This window comes from Gigantopelta aegis, chromosome 10 (genome assembly GCF_016097555.1).
Source record: "Gigantopelta aegis isolate Gae_Host chromosome 10, Gae_host_genome, whole genome shotgun sequence".
Lineage (NCBI taxonomy): Eukaryota > Metazoa > Mollusca > Gastropoda > Neomphalida > Peltospiridae > Gigantopelta > Gigantopelta aegis.
Window position 1 is genome coordinate 84,959,356 of NC_054708.1, and position 25,060 is coordinate 84,984,415.

The 25,060-nt window shown below is 37.7% G+C and overlaps 1 protein-coding gene across 2 annotated transcripts in view; it reads left to right on the forward strand.

The window, feature by feature from the left end:
* LOC121383341 overlaps positions 1–25,060 on the forward strand; it is a 113,254-nt gene that overhangs the window by 81,474 nt on the left and 6,720 nt on the right. The window contains exons 1-2 of one of the 2 annotated variants that reach the window (XM_041513307.1): positions 6,000–6,127; positions 22,931–23,602. In XM_041513307.1, coding sequence (XP_041369241.1) covers positions 6,074–6,127; positions 22,931–23,602 — 726 coding nt within the window. In that variant the 5' untranslated portion in view covers positions 6,000–6,073. Of the gene's footprint in view, positions 1–5,999; positions 6,128–22,930; positions 23,603–25,060 lie in introns of those variants that run through there. The other variant, XM_041513306.1, reaches the window with a different exon arrangement.

Sequence of the window (25,060 nt, forward strand, 5' to 3'; positions counted from 1 at the left end):
GTCCTGCCCCCATTATAGCCCCCCCCCCCCCCCCCCCCCATATACTGTGGTGGCAGTTGGTTTCTTTTCACATCTCTCGTTATATGTACAGTAACTGATATTTAGAAACACCAAAATACATTAAACAATTAAACAATGTGCTGAGATGTTGTTTTCACATCTGTCATTAGTAACTGATACTTAAAAAACCAAAAATACATCGGCTGTTTAAATAATGTGCTGAGGTGTTTTTAACACATTGGTTTGTGTTTTTAGCAGTATTAGGTGAAAACGTCTTTGATATTAGAAATCAATAACACCGAGATGGTTTGGAGGACATTATTGAACCGTTCTATTTTTAGTCTTCTCTTTGATATCCTAATATTGGCACAAGAAGCATTAATGTTCGAATGCATGCTAAAAATCAATCATGAGAAATTTATTGGAATAGGATTTAATTCAGTGTAGAGCAAATGGGTTGAGTACTGCTGCACAACAGTTTCTGTACAGAGAGAGATAAGTACAGGGTAGTAGAGGAACGTTTGCATCATAACATTTTAAACCGTGGCCATTTGGTGTCTAATCCTCATTACTGTTTAATTACATTGTTTACGAACATTAACATAGCTGCCTATTTTGAATAAGCTACATTCTACTTTGAAACAAAATGAACATGTTAATGCTTGCCAAGAGGGTCTTCTATTGTAGGATCGAAACCCACTGGTGGACTAGCTCATTTTCATGAGCATCCAAACTCATGCTCTACAACTGGGATATCAAAGGCCATACTATGTACTGTCCTGTGTGTAAAAATGCATGAGATCTCTCGCTGCTAACAGAGAAATGTAGCGGGTTTCCTTTAAAGATACACGTGTCAGAATTTTCTAAATGTTTCATATACAGAAGCTGATGGGGTCGGGACGTAGCCCAGTGGTAAGGCACTCGCTCAATGTGCGGTTGGTGTGGAATCAATCCCCATCGGTGCGCCCATTGGGATGTCAAAGTATACAGTGTTGTATGGGTGTAGAAAGGTGGCACTGCTATGTTCAGTTGTTGTCAAAGTGTATGTGCACTGTCTTGTAAAAGTGTCATTACTCTGTTCAATTGATGTCAAAGTATACAGTGTTGTATGGGTGTAGAAAGGTGGCACTACTATGTTCAGTTGTTGTCAAAGTGTATGTGCACTGTCTTGTAAAAGTGTCATTACTCTGTTCAATTGATGTCAAAGTATACAGTGTTGTATGGGTGTAGAAAGGTGGCACTACTATGTTCAGTTGTTGTCAAAGTGTGTGTGCACTGTCTTGTAAAAGTGTCATTACTCTGTTCAATTGATATCAAAGTGTCCACAGTCTTCTAAAGATTGATGTCCACGTGTATAAATGGTTGAAGTGTGCACCAGTTTAGAGTGGATGTGTGTAGAGCGAGGCTAATGACCGGTCTAGGGATGATGACACTCTCAATACAGAAGAGATTTGATTCAGCTGTGTGATCTCATAAGAAATCAATTGTTTGACGTGAGCGTAGATTACGAGAGGAGACGTTGAACTGCTGGCACTTTCACCTTCTCTCACCTTGTACAATATGGATGTTATGGAAACAGGACACCACACAACACTTCTCATGTACAAGTTGGACCTGTCCCTGAAATTTACATCTGTAAATGTTAGATTACTGCTACAGATTTTTGGATTAGACAGATGGACAGACAATTGTTTAGAAAGTTGTATGTTTTTAATGATAAAATTTACAAAATCATTTTATTGAAATATTTAGACATCCATTCATGCTTATTATTTTATTTATTTCTGACTGGACAGACAGACAGACTGGACACACAGACAAGACTGGAAATACATACAGATAGCTGTGTGAACAAATGTTTTCTGTCTAGCTTTAGATTTAGTCTGCTTCTTAGGATGTGGTTGTAATTATACAAATGATGATTATGTTTCAGGACATTTTCATTTTGCCAAAAAATGCAAGAGTAGCACAATTTGCAGAATGGTGTTTGTGCTTGCTGTAGGAACCCTGTGATAATGTTATCAGAACTTGCTGTATGGTTCTGATGGATCTGACTCTGAATCCACTCTGAAGTTTATCCATCTGTTCATGTCTCCATCTGTTGGCATCTCTCCATCTCTCACAGACCAACTGTTCAGAGATGACGGTTCCTCACACATGCTGCCCTTTGTGAGTCGACTGGTTCTCTGAACGTGTTCCAAGTCTAGTGCACCGGTCTGATAAGTCTGCTGGAGACTAATAAAACCAGTCTCACAGATAGGGCAGCGGTTGAACTGATTCAGGTGTTTGCTGTGCAGTTGTAACAAGTGATAGACAGGTGGGATGTGGGGTTAGGGGGTTAGCGGTACGGTGTCTAGGGCAAGTTCAACAAGTGTGCAATACTATCACTACTTCTCTTGGCTGGATGGTTCAGGGGCTTTAATTGTGTAACTGGTTAAGTGTGGTTGGTTGAAGGACACCACTAGAGCACATTGATTTATTAATCATCAGCTGTTGAATGTTGATAATTCTGACAGTCGTAGGGCACTAGTTAGGATACGGTAAAAACCAATGCACATTTGATCTGTTACTCATGCACCTCAGGTCTGGTATATCAAAAGCCATGGTATGTGCTGCCCTGTATATAGGACAGTACATATGAAAGATCACTTGCTGGTAATGAAAATATCTGGCAGGTTTTCTCTAAGACTTTGTGTCAAAAATTACCAAATGTTTGACATCCAGTAGCTGAATATTAATAACTCAGTAACTATGATTCTAATTACCAAATGTTTGACATCCAGTAGGCGAATATTAATAACTCAGTAACTATGATTCTAATTACCAAATGTTTGACATCCAGTAGCCTAATATTAATAACTCAGTAACTATGATTCTAATTACCAAATGTTTGACATCCAGTAGCCGAATATTAATAACTCAGTAACTATGATTCAAATTACCAAATGTTTGACATCCAGTAGCCGAATATTAATAACTCAGTAACTATGATTCTAATTACCAAATGTTTGACATCCAGTAGCTGAATATTAATAACTCAATAATTATGATTCTTTGGAGCAGTATTCATAAACTAATGGAGATATTATTAAAAAAAAATATTTTTAAACATTTATTAATTTTGTACTACTGACAAAATTGACAATTAATTAGCGAGCTCTTTAGGTCGGTAGGCCTCTTTAATTGTTTAGTCCCATGACTATTTCACGTGCCTTAATCATTCCCCGTCACCCTTTTTCACTTTGGTACTTTTGTGGATAAGTTGTAATACATGTCCCCAGTGATGTTTGAACATCACTTTGGTATTTATTTATATAGGGGCGGGAGGCAGCCCAGTGGTAAAACATTCGCTCGATGCACGGTCGGTCTGGGGTCGATCCCCATCGGTGGGCCCATTGGGCTATTTCTCGTTCTAGCCAGTGCACCACGACTGGTGTATCAAAGGCTGTGGTATGCAGACCTGTCAACCCTCCCAGATTCCGCGGGAGTCTCCCGGTATTTGATCAAATCTCCTTTGCCCCTGTGTGGGAGACAGTTTCTCCTGTTAAATGACATTTTTGTAAGCATAAAAAAAAATCGATCATCTTTTGTCAAAATAACAGAAGGGAAGTAACTCTGCCTTTTTTTCTCATTCAGAAAATGTCGACTACTTTCGGCTTCTGAGAATGTAACAGGCCGAATTGTCCCGACTGTTTAACCTTTGCCGAAGTGAGAATTGTGGGATAACCTATTTATATTGTTAAAAAAGCACATGGAGTTTATAAAATGACGTGTTATTATAATGTTTGTTGTCATCATAATGGCTACGAAGCGTGTTGCCGCTAATTCAACAGGCTGTGTATTGACATTCAGTGTTGCCATATAAAAAAAAAAAAAACTATCCAATTTAGTTCTAATAACACCTCTGAATTGTAAAATGTCTTCCCACTGGATTACATAATGCAGCTAGGTCATAGTCATAGTCTATGACGAATCTGAACTGCCAGACTCCGAGTTGACAGCGATACACACGATGCATGTTAAAATCACATGTCACAGCAAGACAACGAAAAGACCAATTAGCTGTATAAACATACTTATGTCAGTTAATTTTGTATGTTTGTGCAGTAAAATGTTGGTTATAAGGGTACACTTCAAGAAATTATTTTTGTACAATTAAAAAATGTTGTGTTTGACATTGACATAAAGTTACTCACGGAAATGGGTATAATTCCAGTATATTTCACACGATGTCCGTAATGAGGTTTTACTTATGATTAATGAAAATACAATGTTTATTGCATCATTATATTATGATTTTAAATAAGTACCAAGCCACCGTTCCTCATTATAGTAAAAACTGAATATTAATTTATAAGATTTATATAAATTTGTCTTTGGTACTTAGGTACACGAACCACAAATGATAATGTAACGCAACCTGTAGGCTGTAAGTGTAATACCGTAAATGTACTAATTAATTTTTTTTTTTTAAATATGTATTAAATCATAATAATATTTAAAAAAATATATATATATATATATAATTTGTTTTGTTTTTTAATGCCAAGATCTAAGGTTAAGAAGTATATATGACATTATAAAGTATTCATATAACTTATTGTAATATTTTTGTTTTTTAAATCTTGCGATTTTGGGTTAAATTGTGTGAATTAAAAAAATCTCCTGCTTTTTCAACACACACCTCCTGCTTTCTCTTGACTAAAGGTTGACAGGTCTGGGTATGTACTACCCTGTCTGTGGGATGGTGCATATAAAAGATCCCTTGCCGCTAATTGAAAAAGAGTAGCCCATATAGTGGTGACAGCAGGTTTTCTCTCTCAATATCTGTGTGGTACATAACCATATGTCTGATACCATATAACCATAAATAAAATGTGTTGAGTGCGTCATTAAATAAAACATTTCTATTTCTATCTATTGGTATTTATATAAGCACATTAAATTCTGACATTTGATCTGTCATCTGTGGGCTTACATTCTGGTAATCTGGAATTACACAATGTTGAACTTATTATGTATGTTCATGATAAGTTCAATATTGTGTAATTCCAGATTGTAAAAATGTTTTTTTAGAAAACATAAAACTGAAGATGACACAGTTTAGATCAGTCACATTTAGTAGTGAGGTTTACAAAAATATAAAAAGTACAATGCGGAATTGCACAATAGAGTAATGTATTAATTGCCTGAGAAAGTTGATAAATTAAAATTAACCAGTGCTAAAGTGTGGGTTTCTTCTTTCTTTCAGTCTTCTGTCTGTCATCATGATTTACAGGTGTTTAAAAAATAATGAAGCTTACATTTGTTTAATCAGTGTCGGTACCAGTGGTAATTAGTCGAGTGCCAGGTGTGTGGGTTTCGTCTCCATCTTCTGTCTGTCATCGTGATTTACCTGTTTTTGTAAACAAAATTCACCATAATTCAAATGGTTCATCAGTGTTAGTAATCAGACAATTAATCCTGTGCCAGAAATGTGGGCTTCGTCTAAGTCTTCTGTCTATCATCAAGAAATAGATTAATTAAAAAAAAAAAAAAAAATCTCTATAATTAATTATTTACTTTGGTTTCCAAATGTACCAGCAGCCTTTTGTCTCACTCTTCTGTCTATCATCTTTATTTATGTGTTTGGGGGTTTTTAAATTATATATATGTATATATTCAACCATAACTCAAGATTCCACATGCTTTCTAAATCTTACAAATGATCCATCAACGTTAGTAACCTGGCAATTAATCGTGAGCCAGATACGTGGGTTTGGTCTCTCCGTTTTCTATCATCAAGAGATAGATGAGGGTGCTGTTTTTATAGTTAACCATAACTCTTGATTAGCTTTGTTTCTAAATGTTACAACATTTAAAATCATCACTGCGCCTACAGCTGGTGAGAGAATGTGAGAGCTGCAGAAACCGAGTGATTGGTTCACAGGTCTGTTCTGCACATGCTCAGTAGGGCACTGGCGTGAGGAGCTGCTGTCGTCATATATACTGGCTGCTGCCTGTCAGAGTATCAGATCACTTACTGACAATCACTGGAGAGCTTGCTAGTGTTTTGTGCCATCAGTTCGTATTGATGAAATTGTTACGACGCTCAAGGGGTATTCTTCACATCCAAGACAACATGAGGGTGAGTTGGCTGCTCGTTAGTCCTTCAGTTGACTTTGTGCTACTTAGCCATATTGCGTTTAGTTTAGTTTAAATATATTACCTAGGATCTTTGAGCAAGAATGAAATTTATATCATAAGTAATTCAGTTATTTTGCGGTACTTCGACATGCTTCATTTCGTTATGTTTCAGTTTGGATTACAGGATTTATTTAACTTCATCACTAAAACCTCAGTGGTACAGGGACATGTTAAAGGTACTCTCTCTCTCTCTCTCTCATGACTAAATTACAGGTATATTCATTTGATGCAAATGTTGCATAAGGATAGATTTATTTTTATTAGTTGTTCAGTAAACTTTGTAGCACTTGGAAAAAATAAGGCTATTTCAATTTCAGATATTAGACGGTGTTCCTTAAATTAAAAGGATAGGTTTTTGTATTACTAACAATAGTTTTTGGTGTATTGATATTGTCTTTGCATATGACATCTCTTGGTGTTGATGTTCCAGTATTTTCTTATGAACTTAAACTAGATTTCCAGATAGGAAGTGTACTGTTTGGAGCAAGCAAATTATTAATATGGAGCACATTGATTTATTAATCACTGACTATTGGATGTCAAACATTTGAGGAAACCTGCTACATTTTCCCATTAGTAGCAAGGGATCTTTTATATGCACCACCCCACAGACAGGATAGCATAAACCACAGCAGTTGTGGTGCACTGGTTGGAATGAGAAATAGCCCAATGGGCCCACTGACGGGGATCGATCTCAACCACTGTGCATGAAGCGAGCACTTTAGCACTGGGCTACGTCCCGCCCCTTTAGTGGGACAGATGAGTGGCGAAGTCATATAATTTAACGGACTATACAGTATGTGTTCCAGCTGGATGAGAAATCGGTTCAATAACTTGTTTTCCCCATACTTCGTGGTGTTGCGTAAATCTATTTGGATGTTATTCTGTGCAATAATAAACTGATGTAAGAGTCAAAACAAATCTCCATGGCTGCTTCATGTGGTAAACAAACGTCAAAGTAGCTAAATTAGTTGACTGGGTAATTGTGCACATTACGGTATATGCACATGTAATGGTTTTGTACACATGAATTTTAAATTTAAAAAACGATTATGTTTTATCTCCGTAGATACTTAGTTCTCCTTGTGTTAGATTGTGGAATGTATCGCAGTGGTAGAAGAATATTCACCTGGGCTTTCAAGGCTCAAAGGATTAAATGCTCCTATTTTGTTTGTTCCAGTTCCCTCCAATTTTGGATCGATGCACCCAGTTTATTTTAATTTAACATTGCTACACTGGGGAGAACTATGTTACATATGTAATATTCACAGGGCTTCTAGATTATGGTAGCCCCACTCCCATGGCTAGTGATATTCATGTTGGGCTAGTAAATAACTACTATTGCCATGCCCGACGGCTAGTGAAAACAACAGGTCAAATGTTGCAGTTGAGTCTATTTTGTAAATATGAATAGCCTGTCCCCACCCCAATCCCACAATGTTAGTGTGGGTGTTTTTTTGCTCTATCTCCCTCTTTAGGTGACATATCTGGTTATTACTATTAATTAGTAAAATTGTTTTAACTTAAACTAAAGTAGTGCTAGTGAATTTTTAATTGTGGCTAGTAAATGTTTTAAATCATTGGTCCCATGGCTAGTGGATTTTATAAAAGTTCTACAAGTCTGGATTCATATTTTTCACTATAATAACAACTTTTTTTTATCATACGCCCAAATTTTGACAAATGTTTATTTAATTTAAATAGTTCTGTACTTTAGATCAGCCACTTTACATGTCTACAATATAAACCACTTTTTATTTATTTTTAAACAACAACAAAAATCGCCACAAAAAAAATCGCCACCACCCAACAAATCATACATTTATTATTCCCAACCCAGTGTGACAATGTCAGTTGTGGATCAACTGCTTTTGGTGTATCTGCTGGATTTTAGCCCATCTCAGTCAGTGCCAGTGGGAAAGTGCAGAATTATGACAGTTAACAAATGTTAAATGTACACATTGTATTCTTTCAATCCTATTTTAGTTTTTATTTTGAAATAAGCTCTGCAGATGTCAAAATAAATTGATGTAAAGTAATATTCTGAGATCAATTATACCATTATTGTACTTGTATAACATTTTTCTCAACATGGAGCCACTTCTGTTCAGACTGAGTCCTATTTGATTGTGCAAATAGTTTGTTACATGATCAAATAGACTATAAAGACTGAATGCTGTGAAAGTGAAGGTGATGTTTGTGGTTCTGTAATGTGTCCGGATACAAACAAGCATGCTGGGATTAGTCTCTAATACCCTGTACACTGTACGGAGATTTACTGGTACAGAAACGTGCCAAAAATATAACAACCTTATTTAGCAGATGATAATTAACTCTGTACTTTTTACCTCTTAGTATTGTAAACAATTTCGCAAAAACGACCACTGTGCAAAACTCGTTAAGTTAACTCCTTTCAAGTTGCTACAACTCAAAGAAAGTTTGGCATTTGTTTTCTTTGCTGTTTTTTGCCAAGTATTGTAATTAGTCTAGACAATCAGCTGCTTCATACATCACAAATCTCCAGCCCTTACCCACCAAGAGAGCTGTGGATAAAAATGGTTTTGCCGCCAAATTCAAGTGCTTTGTGAGTCACACCACGATGGGTGGCAGCAGCAATGCATGAAGAGATAGCATGATGGGCTTGTGAGAAAGTGCAACTTGTTGAAGGAGAAGAAATGAGTGTGGTGCATGTTGGGAGATAATGAAGCAGCGTGTTACTAAATTGGTTGAGGGACGAGACGGCGGGACGGTTCTGTTAGAATCACATTACAACACACTTCAAACACTCTCTAACAGGCACCGACGCAAGTGTCTGGAAACACAGGTTTAGAATATCATAAAATACACACCTGTGCCCAGTCCACAAAGCAGTCTTAGCGCTAAGATCACCTTAAGTGCATAAGTACTAAATGCATCTTAGGGTAAATAATGGGGCCTTGATAATCTATGTTATGATTTAAAAACATACTGGCCTCAGTGGCGTGGCGAGCTAGAACTAGTTTTGATTGCTCAGTGGGTTGGTACTAACAATTATCTACTAACCCATGTTCTGAACAGACTCCCCAGATAGTATGCTTGAAGTTTATTGCAGGGATTCAACTGTTTAAGGGACCATACTTGTGACCCAAAACTTTATTTTTACCCCTACTATATATATAATAATAAAATAATACTAATAATAAACGTGCTTGTGTATCCCTTTTGAGCACCTGTAAGTTGGCACATCATTTCAAACAAAGATACCTCCATACAGGTACATCAGTGTTAGTCTGATATTAGTTTTGCGGTGGATCACATCAAGGTGTGTAATTAAAAAGAAATAATATTTACCCACAAACACACTATAAAATGGGTGGATAGTGTTAAACAAAATCAATATTTATTTTACCCGCTTTTTAAGTTTGTACATGTAGCAGCAATTAAAACCAATGGAGAACTCGGTTTTGTCTGGACTCGGTCTGTGTTTTGACAGCGCTGACGTCATGTTGTTCCAATTACAAATATCTTCTGTTTATCTCCATCATATCCCCCTGTGAGAGCCGCCCCCCAATTGAGGTAATTGCCTCCTGGAACCAGGTCTGTGGGTAAATGGGCCACTTGGGCGCTGTTTCAAACAAATATCTAGTGATCATGTTTGATGCATCGACCTGAGTGTTGCACTACTTGGCACTGGTGATTCCAGGAAACTCATCCAACTTGATGGAAAGTAAATAACATTCTTACCTAAAAAAAAAAAAAAAAATTATATCTTAATTGTCTCTTTTGTGGGTCAGATAAGAACTGGAAGTGGCGGCAGAGGGAGAATTTATTGTTGTTTTATTGCGTTTATCTTTCTTGTTTATCTTTTATTGCTTTTTGGGTGGTTTCTTAAAAATGTGTCCTTTTAATTATGTTGAATTCATTCATTTTAAATTGATGTTCATGCTTATCTATCCTCTTAAAGTTCAAGCAGGCCTTTCTAGTCACACACCTCACCTCGGACATATAAGGATTCTTTGGTTGGTTATTTCCAAGACTGGTATGTACTGTCCTGTCTGAGAAGGTGCATAAAACTAATTCTTGCTACCAATGGAAAAATATAGCAAGTTTCCCCTAAAGACTGTGTTATAATTAAAATGTCCGACATCCAATAGCTAATGATTCATAAATCAATGTGCTCTAGGGGTGTCGTTAAACAAACCAAACTTTAAAAAATGGGGTTTTTTTTATCTGTTACTGTGACCTGATTTTTGGTTATTTTGGTGTACGTGTGATGCGGAGATGACTGTTAATGTGTTGGATCAAGTGTAGTATTATCTTCTTCAATATCCACGTGCTTGCGGCACTCCGAGGGAATTCCATGTAACAGATGTATGCAATATGTGCGAAGCTGTTAATGGAGGTTTCTGCTCAAGGATACATGTTTCGGGCAGGAACATTCTATTTCCATCTCCTAACGAACGCACTTCCTTTGAACCGAAGCCGAGCAATGAGAGAAACACTCCGATTATCAGCGCATGGCTGCAAGCGGCACATAAATGTGTATTTATAGTTACTTGGAGTTCTAGAACTGGAATACACCAAACACAAATGTTTCTTAAAGAAAATGTCTGTCGGCTGTCAAATCCATTATTAGAGTATTAATAGATAATCGTACTTATTTAGATGAAATTTAACTCATACCTATACCTATAAAATGTTTTATAAGGATAATGAATTAGAAAAGCCGTACCTATTTTAATTAAGTTGCATTTATCGTATTGTAAGTATTGAAAAAACAAAAGTGGGGGGGGGGGTATATAAAATAAATTTTTCAAATATTAATATTTCTGTTAAATCAATGCTATTGGATGTAAAATATTTGCTCAATGTGACATATACATAATACCTTAAAGGAAATCTGCTACATTTTTCAATTAGGGATCTTTTATATGCAGTTTACGACAGACATGACAGCACATACCATGGCCTTTCATATACATTTACCAGTCATGGGATGGGGGAAACCTTGGGCAAACACTCTACCAACTGAATTAGATTCAATCCCAATAGGTAAATTTATTTCAGTTAAAAGATGCCATATTTTCTTCAGGCTCTAACTACAGTTTAACAAATGTGTTTTTATTGTCAGTGTAGCTGCGGTATGATCAGTAAAAGTTCCAGCCTAGTTGTTAGGCAGTGTACAAATGTGTTTTTATTGTCAGTGTACCTGCGGTATGATCAGTAAAAGTTCAAGCCTAGTTGTTAGGCAGTGTACAAATGTGTTTTTATTGTCAGTGTACCTGCGGTATGATCAGTAAAAGTTCAAGCCTAGTTGTTAGGCAGTGTACAAATGTGTTTTACCTGCGGTATGATCAGTAAAAGTTCCAGCCTAGTTGTTAGGCAGTGTACAAATGTGTTTTTATTGTCAGTATTGTCAGTGTACCTGCGGTATGATCAGTAAAAGTTCAAGCCTAGTTGTTAGGCAGTGTACAAATGTGTTTTTATTGTCAGTGTACCTGCGGTATGATCAGTAAAAGTTCAAGCCTAGTTGTTAGGCAGTGTACAAATGTGTTTTTATTGTCAGTGTACCTGCGGTATGATCAGTAAAAGTTCAAGCCTAGTTGTTAGGCAGTGTACAAATGTGTTTTTATTGTCAGTGTACCTGCGGTATGATCAGTAAAAGTTCAAGCCTAGTTGTTAGGCAGTGTACAAATGTGTTTTTATTGTCAGTGTACCTGCGGTATGATCAGTAAAAGTTCAAGCCTAGTTGTTAGGCAGTGTACAAATGTGTTTTTATTGTCAGTGTACCTGCGGTATGATCAGTAAAAGTTCAAGCCTAGTTGTTAGGCAGTGTACAAATGTGTTTTTATTGTCAGTGTACCTGCGGTATGATCAGTAAAAGTTCAAGCCTAGTTGTTAGGCAGTGTACAAATGTGTTTTTATTGTCAGTGTACCTGCGGTATGATCAGTAAAAGTTCCAGCCTAGTTGTTAGGCAGTGTACAAATGTGTTTTTATTGTCAGTGTACCTGCGGTATGATCAGTAAAAGTTCCAGCCTAGTTGTTAGGCAGTGTACAAATGTGTTTTTATTGTCAGTGTACCTGCGGTATGATCAGTAAAAGTTCCAGCCTAGTTGTTAGGCAGTGTACAAATGTGTTTTTATTGTCAGTGTACCTGCGGTATGATCAGTAAAAGTTCCAGCCTAGTTGTTAGGCAGTGTACAAATGTGTTTTTATTGTCAGTGTACCTGCGGTATGATCAGTAAAAGTTCCAGCCTAGTTGTTAGGCAGTGTACAAATGTGTTTTTATTGTCAGTGTACCTGCGGTATGATCAGTAAAAGTTCCAGCCTAGTTGTTAGGCAGTGTACAAATGTGTTTTTATTGTCAGTGTACCTGCGGTATGATCAGTAAAAGTTCCAGCCTAGTTGTTAGGCAGTGTACAAATGTGTTTTTATTGTCAGTGTACCTGCGGTATGATCAGTAAAAGTTCAAGCCTAGTTGTTAGGCAGTGTACAAATGTGTTTTTATTGTCAGTGTACCTGCGGTATGATCAGTAAAAGTTCAAGCCTAGTTGTTAGGCAGTGTACAAATGTGTTTTTATTGTCAGTGTACCTGCGGTATGATCAGTAAAAGTTCAAGCCTAGTTGTTAGGCAGTGTACAAATGTGTTTTTATTGTCAGTGTACCTGCGGTATGATCAGTAAAAGTTCCAGCCTAGTTGTTAGGCAGTGTACAAATGTGTTTTTATTGTCAGTGTACCTGCGGTATGATCAGTAAAAGTTCCAGCCTAGTTGTTAGGCAGTGTACAAATGTGTTTTTATTGTCAGTGTACCTGCGGTATGATCAGTAAAAGTTCCAGCCTAGTTGTTAGGCAGTGTACAAATGTGTTTTTATTGTCAGTGTACCTGCGGTATGATCAGTAAAAGTTCCAGCCTAGTTGTTAGGCAGTGTACAAATGTGTTTTTATTGTCAGTGTACCTGCGGTATGATCAGTAAAAGTTCCAGCCTAGTTGTTAGGCAGTGTACAAATGTGTTTTTATTGTCAGTGTACCTGCGGTATGATCAGTAAAAGTTCCAGCCTAGTTGTTAGGCAGTGTACAAATGTGTTTTTATTGTCAGTGTACCTGCGGTATGATCAGTAAAAGTTCCAGCCTAGTTGTTAGGCAGTGTACAAATGTGTTTTTATTGTCAGTGTACCTGCGGTATGATCAGTAAAAGTTCCAGCCTAGTTGTTAGGCAGTGTACAAATGTGTTTTTATTGTCAGTGTACCTGCGGTATGATCAGTAAAAGTTCCAGCCTAGTTGTTAGGCAGTGTACAAATGTGTTTTTATTGTCAGTGTACCTGCGGTATGATCAGTAAAAGTTCCAGCCTAGTTGTTAGGCAGTGTACAAATGTGTTTTTATTGTCAGTGTACCTGCGGTATGATCAGTAAAAGTTCCAGCCTAGTTGTTAGGCAGTGTACAAATGTGTTTTTATTGTCAGTGTACCTGCGGTATGATCAGTAAAAGTTCCAGCCTAGTTGTTAGGCAGTGTACAAATGTGTTTTTATTGTCAGTGTACCTGCGGTATGATCAGTAAAAGTTCCAGCCTAGTTGTTAGGCAGTGTACAAATGTGTTTTTATTGTCAGTGTACCTGCGGTATGATCAGTAAAAGTTCCAGCCTAGTTGTTAGGCAGTGTACAAATGTGTTTTTATTGTCAGTGTACCTGCGGTATGATCAGTAAAAGTTCCAGCCTAGTTGTTAGGCAGTGTACAAATGTGTTTTTATTGTCAGTGTACCTGCGGTATGATCAGTAAAAGTTCCAGCCTAGTTGTTAGGCAGTGTACAAATGTGTTTTTATTGTCAGTGTACCTGCGGTATGATCAGTAAAAGTTCCAGCCTAGTTGTTAGGCAGTGTACAAATGTGTTTTTATTGTCAGTGTACCTGCGGTATGATCAGTAAAAGTTCCAGCCTAGTTGTTAGGCAGTGTACAAATGTGTTTTTATTGTCAGTGTACCTGCGGTATGATCAGTAAAAGTTCCAGCCTAGTTGTTAGGCAGTGTACAAATGTGTTTTTATTGTCAGTGTACCTGCGGTATGATCAGTAAAAGTTCCAGCCTAGTTGTTAGGCAGTGTACAAATGTGTTTTTATTGTCAGTGTACCTGCGGTATGATCAGTAAAAGTTCCAGCCTAGTTGTTAGGCAGTGTACAAATGTGTTTTTATTGTCAGTGTACCTGCGGTATGATCAGTAAAAGTTCCAGCCTAGTTGTTAGGCAGTGTACAAATGTGTTTTTATTGTCAGTGTACCTGCGGTATGATCAGTAAAAGTTCCAGCCTAGTTGTTAGGCAGTGTACAAATGTGTTTTTATTGTCAGTGTACCTGCGGTATGATCAGTAAAAGTTCCAGCCTAGTTGTTAGGCAGTGTACAAATGTGTTTTTATTGTCAGTGTACCTGCGGTATGATCAGTAAAAGTTCCAGCCTAGTTGTTAGGCAGTGTACAAATGTGTTTTTATTGTCAGTGTACCTGCGGTATGATCAGTAAAAGTTCCAGCCTAGTTGTTAGGCAGTGTACAAATGTGTTTTTATTGTCAGTGTACCTGCGGTATGATCAGTAAAAGTTCCAGCCTAGTTGTTAGGCAGTGTACAAATGTGTTTTTATTGTCAGTGTACCTGCGGTATGATCAGTAAAAGTTCCAGCCTAGTTGTTAGGCAGTGTACAAATGTGTTTTTATTGTCAGTGTACCTGCGGTATGATCAGTAAAAGTTCCAGCCTAGTTGTTAGGCAGTGTACAAATGTGTTTTTATTGTCAGTGTACCTGCGGTATGATCAGTAAAAGTTCCAGCCTAGTTGTTAGGCAGTGTACACTATTTTAAAGCTATTACCACATTTTTACTGTTAACTTGCACATTATTATTTTGTTTTTGAAATGATCAGTTTGGCAAATCTATTGAGGTTTTGGTCATCTTGATGTTTGAGCTGGCTGAGAATAAATTGTATGGAAAAGTTGGATTAGTGGCTTTGAGTTTGATATGATGAAAAGATCTTCAAAGACTCGGTCTGTTTAGGTTTTGTGCACTTTGTACCTGATGCTGTGGGTATTGATTGTACTTTGTTGAGATGAGATGACAGAGATTGGCTCTATTTTTAGCTGGAGTGCAACTGAGCCTCATGTGAAGAGATGGCTGGCTGTAATCCATCGGTGTGCAGCTCTTACACTGCTGCTATTTCAAACCACCAGTCACAAGGCAACACACAAAAACATTGAAAGATAAACTAGAAAACAATGCTGAATTCCAAAAATAAAGTAAATTGTGTGTGTGTGGAAGTGGGGTTAGGCCTGGCAGTCGGTGGAAGTGGGTTTCACTCCCTGTGTTAGGCCTGGCAGTCAGTCAGTGGAAGTGGGTTTCACTCCCTGTGGCCTGGCAGTTAGGCCTAGGCCTGTCAGTCAGTGGAAGTGGGTTTCACTCCCTGTGTTAGGCCTGTCAGTCAGTGGAAGTGGGTTTCACTCCCTGTGTTAGGCCTGGCAGTCAGTGGAAGTGGGTTTCACTCCCTGTGTTGGGCTGGCAGTCAGTGGAAGTGGGTTTCACTCCCTGTGTTAGGCCTGGCAGTCAGTGGAAGTGGGTTTCACTCCCTGTGTTAGGCCTGGCAGTCAGTGGAAGTGGGTTTCACTCCCTGTGTTAGGCCTGGCAGTCAGTGGAAGTGGGTTTCACTCCCTGTGTTGGGCTGACAGTGGAAGTGTGGGTTTCACTCCCTGTGTTAGGCCTGGCAGTCAGTGGAAGTGGGTTTCACTCCATGTTAGGCCTGTCAGTCAGTGGAAGTGGGTTTCACTCCCTGTGTTAGGCCTGGCAGTCAGTGGAAGTGGGTTTCACTCCCTGTGTTAGGCCTGGCAGTCAGTGGAAGTGGGTTTCACTCCCTGTGTTAGGCCTGTCAGTCAGTGGAAGTGGGTTTCACTCCCTGTGTTAGGTCTGGCAGTCAGTGGAAGTGTGTGTTTCACTCCCTGTGTTAGGCCTGGCAGTCAGTGGAAGTGTGGGTTTCACTCCCTGTGTTGGGCTGACAGTCAGTGGAAGTGGGTTTCACTCCCTGTGTTGGGCTGACAGTCAGTGGAAGTGGGTTTCACTCCCTGTGTTGGGCTGACAGTCAGTGGAAGTGGGTTTCACTCCCTGTGTTGGGCCTGGCAGTCAGTGGAAGTGTAGGTTTCACTCCCTGTGTTGGGCCTGGCAGTCAGTGGAAGTGTTGGTTTCACTCCCTGTGTTGGGCTGACAGTCAGTGGAAGTGGGTTTCACTCCCTGTGTTAGGCCTGGCAGTCAGTGGAAGTGGGTTTCACTCCCTGTGTTAGGCCTGGCAGTCAGTAGAAGTGGGTTTCACTCCCTGTGTTGGGCTGACAGTCAGTGGAAGTGGGTTTCACAGCCAGCCTCATCCAGCTGGGAGTTGTTGCAGCTCACTAACTTGATTCATTAACCCGCTGCTGGAATCTCCGTTGTAATAAAAACATTGTAATATGATTTGCCACTCTGACGTAGAAAAGCAACACAAGTCGGTTTTGAGGGCAATTGTTTGTCTTCTGTTGTGAAAACATTACCATTTTTATTCGTCTCCTGCGAAGAGGTTTTACGGAGGTTTTATGCAATTTCTAATGTAGATGAAGGTTGTTTGGGTTGTTGATTTTTGTCACTGCGTGTTTACACACCATTGTTGATCAATATGTTCTTTAATGTTGAGCAATATGTTTTTGAGTGGTGAACATTGTAGATGTTTCTGGAATAAAAGGATAATGGGTTACGTACATAGAACACAAGTTAATTGCGTCAGTGCTTACTATGTATGCTTGTTTTGCATACATGGTATTGTGAAATATGTGACACTGTATTGTGAAATTATGCAATAATCCATTAAAGGTGTTTGAAATGTAGGTTTATGTATTTATTTAAACTGTGGCTTAATGGTTTGAATATAACAGCTCTGTACACTGGTTCTAAGATTTCATCTTAAAAGGTTCAGTACAAAATTTGTCATATTTTAAGTTATGGATGTTGGAGAGAAAAACAGCTTACCCCCTTCCATGTTTACATGCATGTATCATTTCCTGCCACACCCCTGAATTCCCGCCAATAAAGTAAAGAGGGAATACATTTTTAAAAGTGCATAAACTGGACACGTAAACATGGTGCTTGTTAGCATTATCGTTAGTCAGGTGGGAGATCGGTCACGAGCCGCAAGCTTTTGGCAGGTGTTTTAACCAGGTTATTATAGAAATATTAACACCTACGCACGGTGATATCGGTGGAGGTGGGAAGCAGTAAGCAAGGCACTGTTGTGTGTTATTGATCAATCCACGGCCAGTCTCCCCGATAGCAGAGAGGTAAATAACATACTGGCCACAGGTGGGCCAGACAGTGCTGTCACTTCACAAACACTGCCAGTGAGTTTGATGCCAAAATGGCTATCTGGCATTTTGTGTACAAGAAACTCGTCAGTACCATACATACTGGGTTAATGGTGTATTTCATGTCTTGTACTACTCATCAATGTACAACGTATTATGAATGAAGTTTTAATATTATATTGTAAATCTTAACGTAGTATTCAGAAATATATTTATTTAAACGTACAAGTAGCACCATTCAAGTATGTATGAATGAATTTTAAATTGTATACTGTATTTAAGTTTTATATACACAGAAATATATTAACTTGTCAATTTTTTTTATCTCCAAAAACTTTAATTTTATTGCAAAAAAAGAAAACAAACATTTAGAAAGGAAAAGAAGATGCCAAATGTTTTAACTGATTATTATTTGGGTTTCATTGGAAACAATAGTTTTGGTGGTTAACATTTTATTTATTTAGTTAGTTAGTTAGTTATTACATGTATTTATTTATTATTTATTTTAAACTTGACATTGTAATGGCTAAAGATAAGCTATAATATTTTGAAAGCATGTTTTTTATGAATGTGAAAGTAATATATGTTCAAGACATATGCTATTAATTAAAGAGAAACTAACCCCACTGACACAGTGTGTGTGTTTCAACATGTCGGTTCCCAGTGTGTGACGTCACAGCGACATCTCATCGACATCGGCCTGGGGAAAGTTTATTGACAGACTCTGGTGTGACGTCATTTCCATCTTGTGTCCGCTCCACGGTTCATCATATCTGCTGTTTGTACAACGAGGCACAGTTCGGGTTATGGATTACTATTTACAAACCTTGGTTTACACAACAGGGCACAGTTTGGGTTATAGATTATTAAAAGTTGATTCATATAGAAGAAAAAACATAGTAATGTGAATGTCGTACTCCCAGTACTATCGATATGTTTTGTCTGGCACAAACAAATATAAAAAATGTAATGTAATGCCATCAATCCCTTCCATTTATTACTAGAATGAATATTGTTTTAAAATAAAAACTTCAAGCATGAAACAAAACAAACATCACTGTTAAATTAAGACGTCATTAATGATAAATATGTTTTAAAATAAAACCTCCAAAATAAAACAAACATCACTGTTAAATTAATTAAAATGTCATTAATGATAAATATTGTTTTAAAATAAAACCTCCAAAATAAAACAAACGTCACTTTTAAATTAAGATGTCATTAATGATAAATATGTTTTTAAATAAAGCTAAACATTTCAGTGTTAAATTAAGTTTGTTTCTACTGATGCTCTAGGGGTGTGTGTAGAATTCTCTGAAGACCTACAGCACCCTCTGTGTCTGCCATTATGGCTGTGGGAAGTTAATGACTTGTTTATGTCTCCATTCACTTTCTGCAATTACCAGGTTCACCAGGCACATATGCATGCTATAATGGTGGGAGGAAGAACATGTATTCATTTATCCAATCAGATCGCATGTCTTTAATTTCTGATCGATCAATCAACTGAACGGACTTGGTTAACTCCGTTAACTGAAATAGCCCAGTGAGATCAACAAGGGTTGGGTATCACGCATCCAAAGTGACTGTGATATTTGTTTAATAGCGTGACCACGATATTTGTGGATATTTTTTCAACACAAGTGTCACACTGTTCTCCCACGCAGCTGGTGTTTGATGTTTACAAACTGCATAGACTTTCATTAGGCTTCCGTTTGCTGAATTGTCAAATATTAATTGAATTTTATTCAGAAGACAATATTTCACACAAACCATCATTCTGTTCCCCATGTTGCTTATGCAGCTTTAAATACACTTATTAAATTTATGTGGTAAACGGTTATATTTTAAAAATAAAAGTTGTGAATTTGAGGACCATTGGACCTTTGTTCATGTGTTACAATAATCCATGTGTCCATAGAATATTCTACACTGATTTTTTAACATTTGATGCACAGCATATTAGTAGCTAAATCAGAAACTACTATTTCAACTCTGTTTGTTTAAAACAGATAAAGAATAGGTATTCAAAGCAAAATTAGTAAAAGTTATAGGTTCTCTATTTCTGTGAACATGACAGTAGAATAATTCAAATCTTTCCTCAGTTCATGTATACTGTAAATAGGTGGGGGGGATGTGTGCATATAAATTCTGTGTTGTAAAATGACAGTGATTCCCAGCGCTAGGTTTGAATTTAGGTTGAGATTCGTTTCCTGGAATATATCCATGTATAAATGGTTAGCAAGACATTGAGAGAACGTTGAACTCTAGATGTGCTGGGAGCCATAACAGTAAAGAATAATGAAACAAACACACAATATAGTAATTTAATTAGTGGATTTTCTCAGATTAAACTACTGCAAATGTCAGTGTTGGACAAGTGTTTGAGAAAGTCACTAGCCCTCACAGAAGCCTTGGCTAGTGTCCTATATATTACAGTAATACAGTTGATAATATTTACTTGGCCAGACCAAAAGTTCCCTAGCCTGAGCCAAGGGCTAGTAGATTTGTTGAATCCTGCCAATGTATAAAAGGTATTTATCCACTCTCAAAACAGCCATGTTTATTTAATAATTTACATTGAACATCTGTAGTTGTTTACCAACCATAATACATTTGGCTATTTATAATTCTATATTCATGTCATGTCATGTCATAGGGTTTTACGTGCACATTCAGAACAAGCATTATAATTCTTTTTTCTTTTTCTTTTTCTTTTATACTGGCCTCGGTGGCGTTGTGGTAGGCCATTGGTCTACAGGCTGGTAGGTACTGGGTTTGGATCCCAGTCGAAGCATAGGATTTTTAATCCAGATACCAACTCCAAACCCTGAGTGAGTGCTCCACAAGGCTCAGTGGGTAGGTGTAAACCACTTGCACTGACCAGTGATCTATAACTGGTTCAACAAAGGCCATGGTTTGTGCTATCCTGCCTGTGGGAAGTGCAACTAAAAGATCCCTTGCTGCTAATCGGAAGAGTAGCCCATGTAGTGGCGACAGCGGGTTTCCTCTCAAAATCTGTTTTGGTCCTTAACCATATGTCTGACGCCATATAACCGTAAATAAAATGTGTTGAGTGCGTCGTTAAATAAAACATTTCTTTCTTTCTTTCTTTTTCTTTTCTTATTAGTAGATCTAATAACAATTGTTATTAGTTTACACAGCAAAGAATTTTATTATTACATGTATACAAATCTATTTTAAGTGGGTAAGGGCTACCCTTTCTACAAAACCACCCGCACTAACTGAGAAACACACTATACTGTTGTTGCACCTTTGTGTGCATGCACCGGACACCGAGTACTCTGACCACCTGCCCGGTGTTGCAGAACTTCATTGTCTGATTGACTTTCCGCCATGATTCATTGTTGTTGCTCACTGCATTGATTAGTGCCCACCAAACAAAACCGTAATCACGTTCGGCAGGAATAGTCGCAGGCGCTGATTGGATTAGCTGGGAAATGTCTGCATTTTCCCATCGCCACCATTCTCCTCTGTGATTGGCCGACAGCGGGAAAACATGTTGTTCTAAGTAAGCGGCTTCATGTTTAAATAAAGCCTGTCATTGGCGCTGTTCAGTTGTACATATGGTCAAGTTCTCAGAGTGGCGTTAGGCTGCTATTATTTCTCTCGTATCGCAGTAGATCTCAGTTGTCACAGGTTAAACTTAGTATTCACCGGTACATCTTCAACAGAGGGATGGCATTGAATGTGACACAATCAAAGAATACTGGACATTTCATATTTGGAAATTGCCATTGAATCAAAGAACACTTCAAGATTTATATTTGGAAATTGCCATATAGAATCAAAGAATACCTTAAGGTTTTTAAAAAATATTTTTCACAGGTTTGCCGTTTTCTATGAGGCAAAGAGCAGAACATTTTGGAATTGAGGAACAATTATAATCTGGATTATTTAAATCTGGAACAATTATACGTTTTTCAAGAAATTGTTATTTTGGTATTTTTTACTATTCCATTAGGCAACTGTGGAGATTTCCCAGTCTGAGTGTAGTGGACATTTTACAAGCAGGTGGTATTTGATGTTTTACAGTCTTGGAAACGGTGCACATTAAGAGTAAATTAGACTTGAAGTTATTATCCACAATTTCAGTAACTCGAGGTAACCGAGTCCTCGTGGAAGGGTGTGTTTGGTGAAGAGACCGTTTCATTAAGTTGTTTTTCATGACCTGCTGATGAGGAAAGTGTTAAATTGAGATAGACTTACATCATCCAGGGTGAGAGCTTATCGGTAGTGTGGAGGAGGGGAGCTGCTGGCAGTTACTGATAACCACTTCCTGGAGTTCCCACTGCCAACACACAAAACGCTTCTTTATGTGAGAGTGGTGGGAGTGGCCCTCTGACGGAATATTCCAATCTTTTATCACTAAGATAAAGCAATATAAACACTGATTGAAACGGCTGTAATCATTCTGTCTGGATGCCAATGATGGTGTGTATATATATATATATATATTCCATACAACTACTTCTAATATTCCTGTGTTCTTCTGGTTTATGTTAATATTAATATACCTGTACGTATGTTGTGGTTTTTATCATGTCAATGTATGTATATATGTTCTTTTGTTTATATTAATAGACAGGTGTTCTTCTGGTTTATACCGATACTAATTAATATACATAACATCTTGGGGTTTTCAAATCATATATTGTGAAGGGGTTACATATGTTAATGATTGCACTTTTTGCTGTTAAAAATAGCTATTTAGAAATTTGTAATATACTGTTTATTATACATGTTGATGTTCTTTGTGGAAAATGGAAAATATATTTATAGTAATATAATTTTGTTAAAGAGAATCTAGATGATATTAAAATCGGGGCTTGCTAATTTTTATATAAAATGACTACAAAATTTAGTCTTTGGCTAATAAATATTCCTCAAATTAACCACATTTTAATAAATTTCAAGGAAATACTCTACATTTCTGATAATTGGCTAAACCACAAGTTGTTGCAATGTGAGTCCTGAAAAGATATGTTTTAACTATTGGTTGTACTCTCACCCGGGATAAACCTGTTGCATTCATAAATCATATAGTTGTTTATTTTATTTTATTCTTTTATAAAAAGTTTTGGGGGTTATCATTTAAAACAATATATTTATTACTGGGATGAACCCTCACATGTTCGTTTAGGGGTTTTTTGGTTGGGGGAGTTGCTTTTTTTGTTGTTTTTGTTTTATAATTGCTATATTTTTGGGATTACCTTAAAAATCTTAACAGAATTAACACAGTAAAAGATTTAAAACTAAGATAACAAAATGTAACTGTTATAAATGTTATTTTTTTCATGGAGTTCATGTTATAACTGTTGTTTTTCAGGTGTTTTATGTTATAAATGTTATGTTTTTCAGGAAGTTCATGTTATAAATGTTATGTTTTTCAGGGAGTTCACTTGGACGAGCCCTCCTCTCCACTCCCCCAGCAGTGGTCGACCTCTGACCTGGACGACTTTGTGCGCGCGCTCACCAACCCCAAACACCACATCACCAAGGTGAACAACCAGTCATCGCACACATCGTCGTCATCATCGTCGTCATCGTCATTCAACCAGAAGTGCAACCAGGACTTGGAGCAGCAGTTCCGTGAGAAGTGCACCATTCACACGTGTGTGTCGTCATCCTCGGTTCACGAGGTGCGCTCAACCACTGCTCACTCCGACCTGCACTCGCGCTTCACCTTCAACGAGCACTACTCACCAAGGGCAGACAATAACAACGTCGACCAGACTGTCGAGTGGTCGGCGTTCTCACCCCAGGTGGATGACGGCGTCTACGACGTGTCGGAAACATTCACACTGAAAACACTGTCACCCAACGAAGATCTGCACGTCACCTTCACCTGTGACTCTACCCCCGAGGGGTCGGACTCGGAACCCTCCTCACCACAGCCCGTACAGGGCTGCACCACGCCCAAAAAGGACAGTAAAAAGAGGCGGTTCCGCAAAATGTTGTCCCGCCCCCTGAGGCGGAGTCATAGTGCCGGGTGTGCTAAGGATATTCCCACCCATGCCTTGTTTGTCGAACAGCAACAACAACACAAAGAGAAAGAAGAGTCGGTAAGTTTTATTTTATTTTAAGTTTTTAATTTAGTTTTATGATTATGTCCTAACTAAAGTTCAAGCACATTGTCATGGGCACACACCTCGGTTATCTGGGTAGTTTGTCCAGGACAGAAGCGGGGCTAGCTCTGTTTGAGTGGAACATTTATTAAATTATCTATTAAGCTTAAAAAATGGCAGAAACCTAATTATTTTCTAACAAATTTCAATTATTACATGGAATTATTTTGTAAAATTAAAATGAAATTTACAATTGGTAAATTTGACGAATGCCAGATCTAGTCCTGAGAAGTTAAAAATTAATGGCTGGTGTTCAAGAGAGAAGTTGGTGTAGTGGCTTTAATTTAATTAAATATAACCTATGTGGCAGCAGCAGGTTTCTTACATTTAGGTTGGACTATACCAAATGAATTCCCATAGGCAGCAATGTTAACATGTGGCTAAAAATACTATATGCAATATATCAACAAAATGAAGACCTATAAATGTGAATACTGTAACCCATCCCCGAAGAAAGTGGAACCTTTCATAGCTCATTTTATATATATATATGTAACCAAGACTTGAAATTCATTTTGTAGAGTACAAAGCAATCTTCATTTCTTAAATTTTAATTAGGAAGCAAAAGCTAAAAATTGAAAAGCAGTTGTAAAACACAGGTACTTTATTTTGCACACACAACACATTTTAATTTACGGTTACATGGCAGTGAACATATGGCTAAGGATCACACAGATAATGAGAGAAAACCCTCTGCCACCATGCCATAGGCCAATTAGCAGCAAGGGATCTTTGATATATATTATTCCACAGACAGGATAGTATACACCATGGCCTTTGTTATACCAGTTGTGGAGCACCAACAGGAATGAGAAATGGCCCAGTGTGCTCACTGATGGGATCGATCCTAGATCCTAGATTATATCCTGCATCCGAGTTAAATACTACGTTGAGTTAAATACTACGTTGAGTTAAATGTAAACACATAGTAACTGTAGTGTGAGTGTTAGATCATCTTAGCGATAGTGAGGAAGGAAGGAACTCCTCACACTGACGTAACACTGATCTACATGTATGTACTTCATCTCTGCGACGTTACTTATATTTCAAAGTGTACATGTATCTAAGGCTACTGATCGGAAGAGTGGGAGATTTGTTTACTTGAAACAGCCAGCTATTATTGCATGGTGTTGGATTGAACCAAAGTCAGGCAATAAACACTGTGCCAGAAATACATGTGCATGTAAGGCTGCCAAAATTAAGTACGGACATGTTGATCTGAAACTATTGCATCTCAAAACCACTCATGTTTGTGTTTAGTTGTATTTCAAATTATTTTAATCTATTTCACAATACTGATACATATTCTAAAATTGTTAATAACATTACTGTGCTAAAAAAGACTTTGTTGTAGTGAAAACAGCGATATCTAGAACCCTACCTATTAGTGTATGT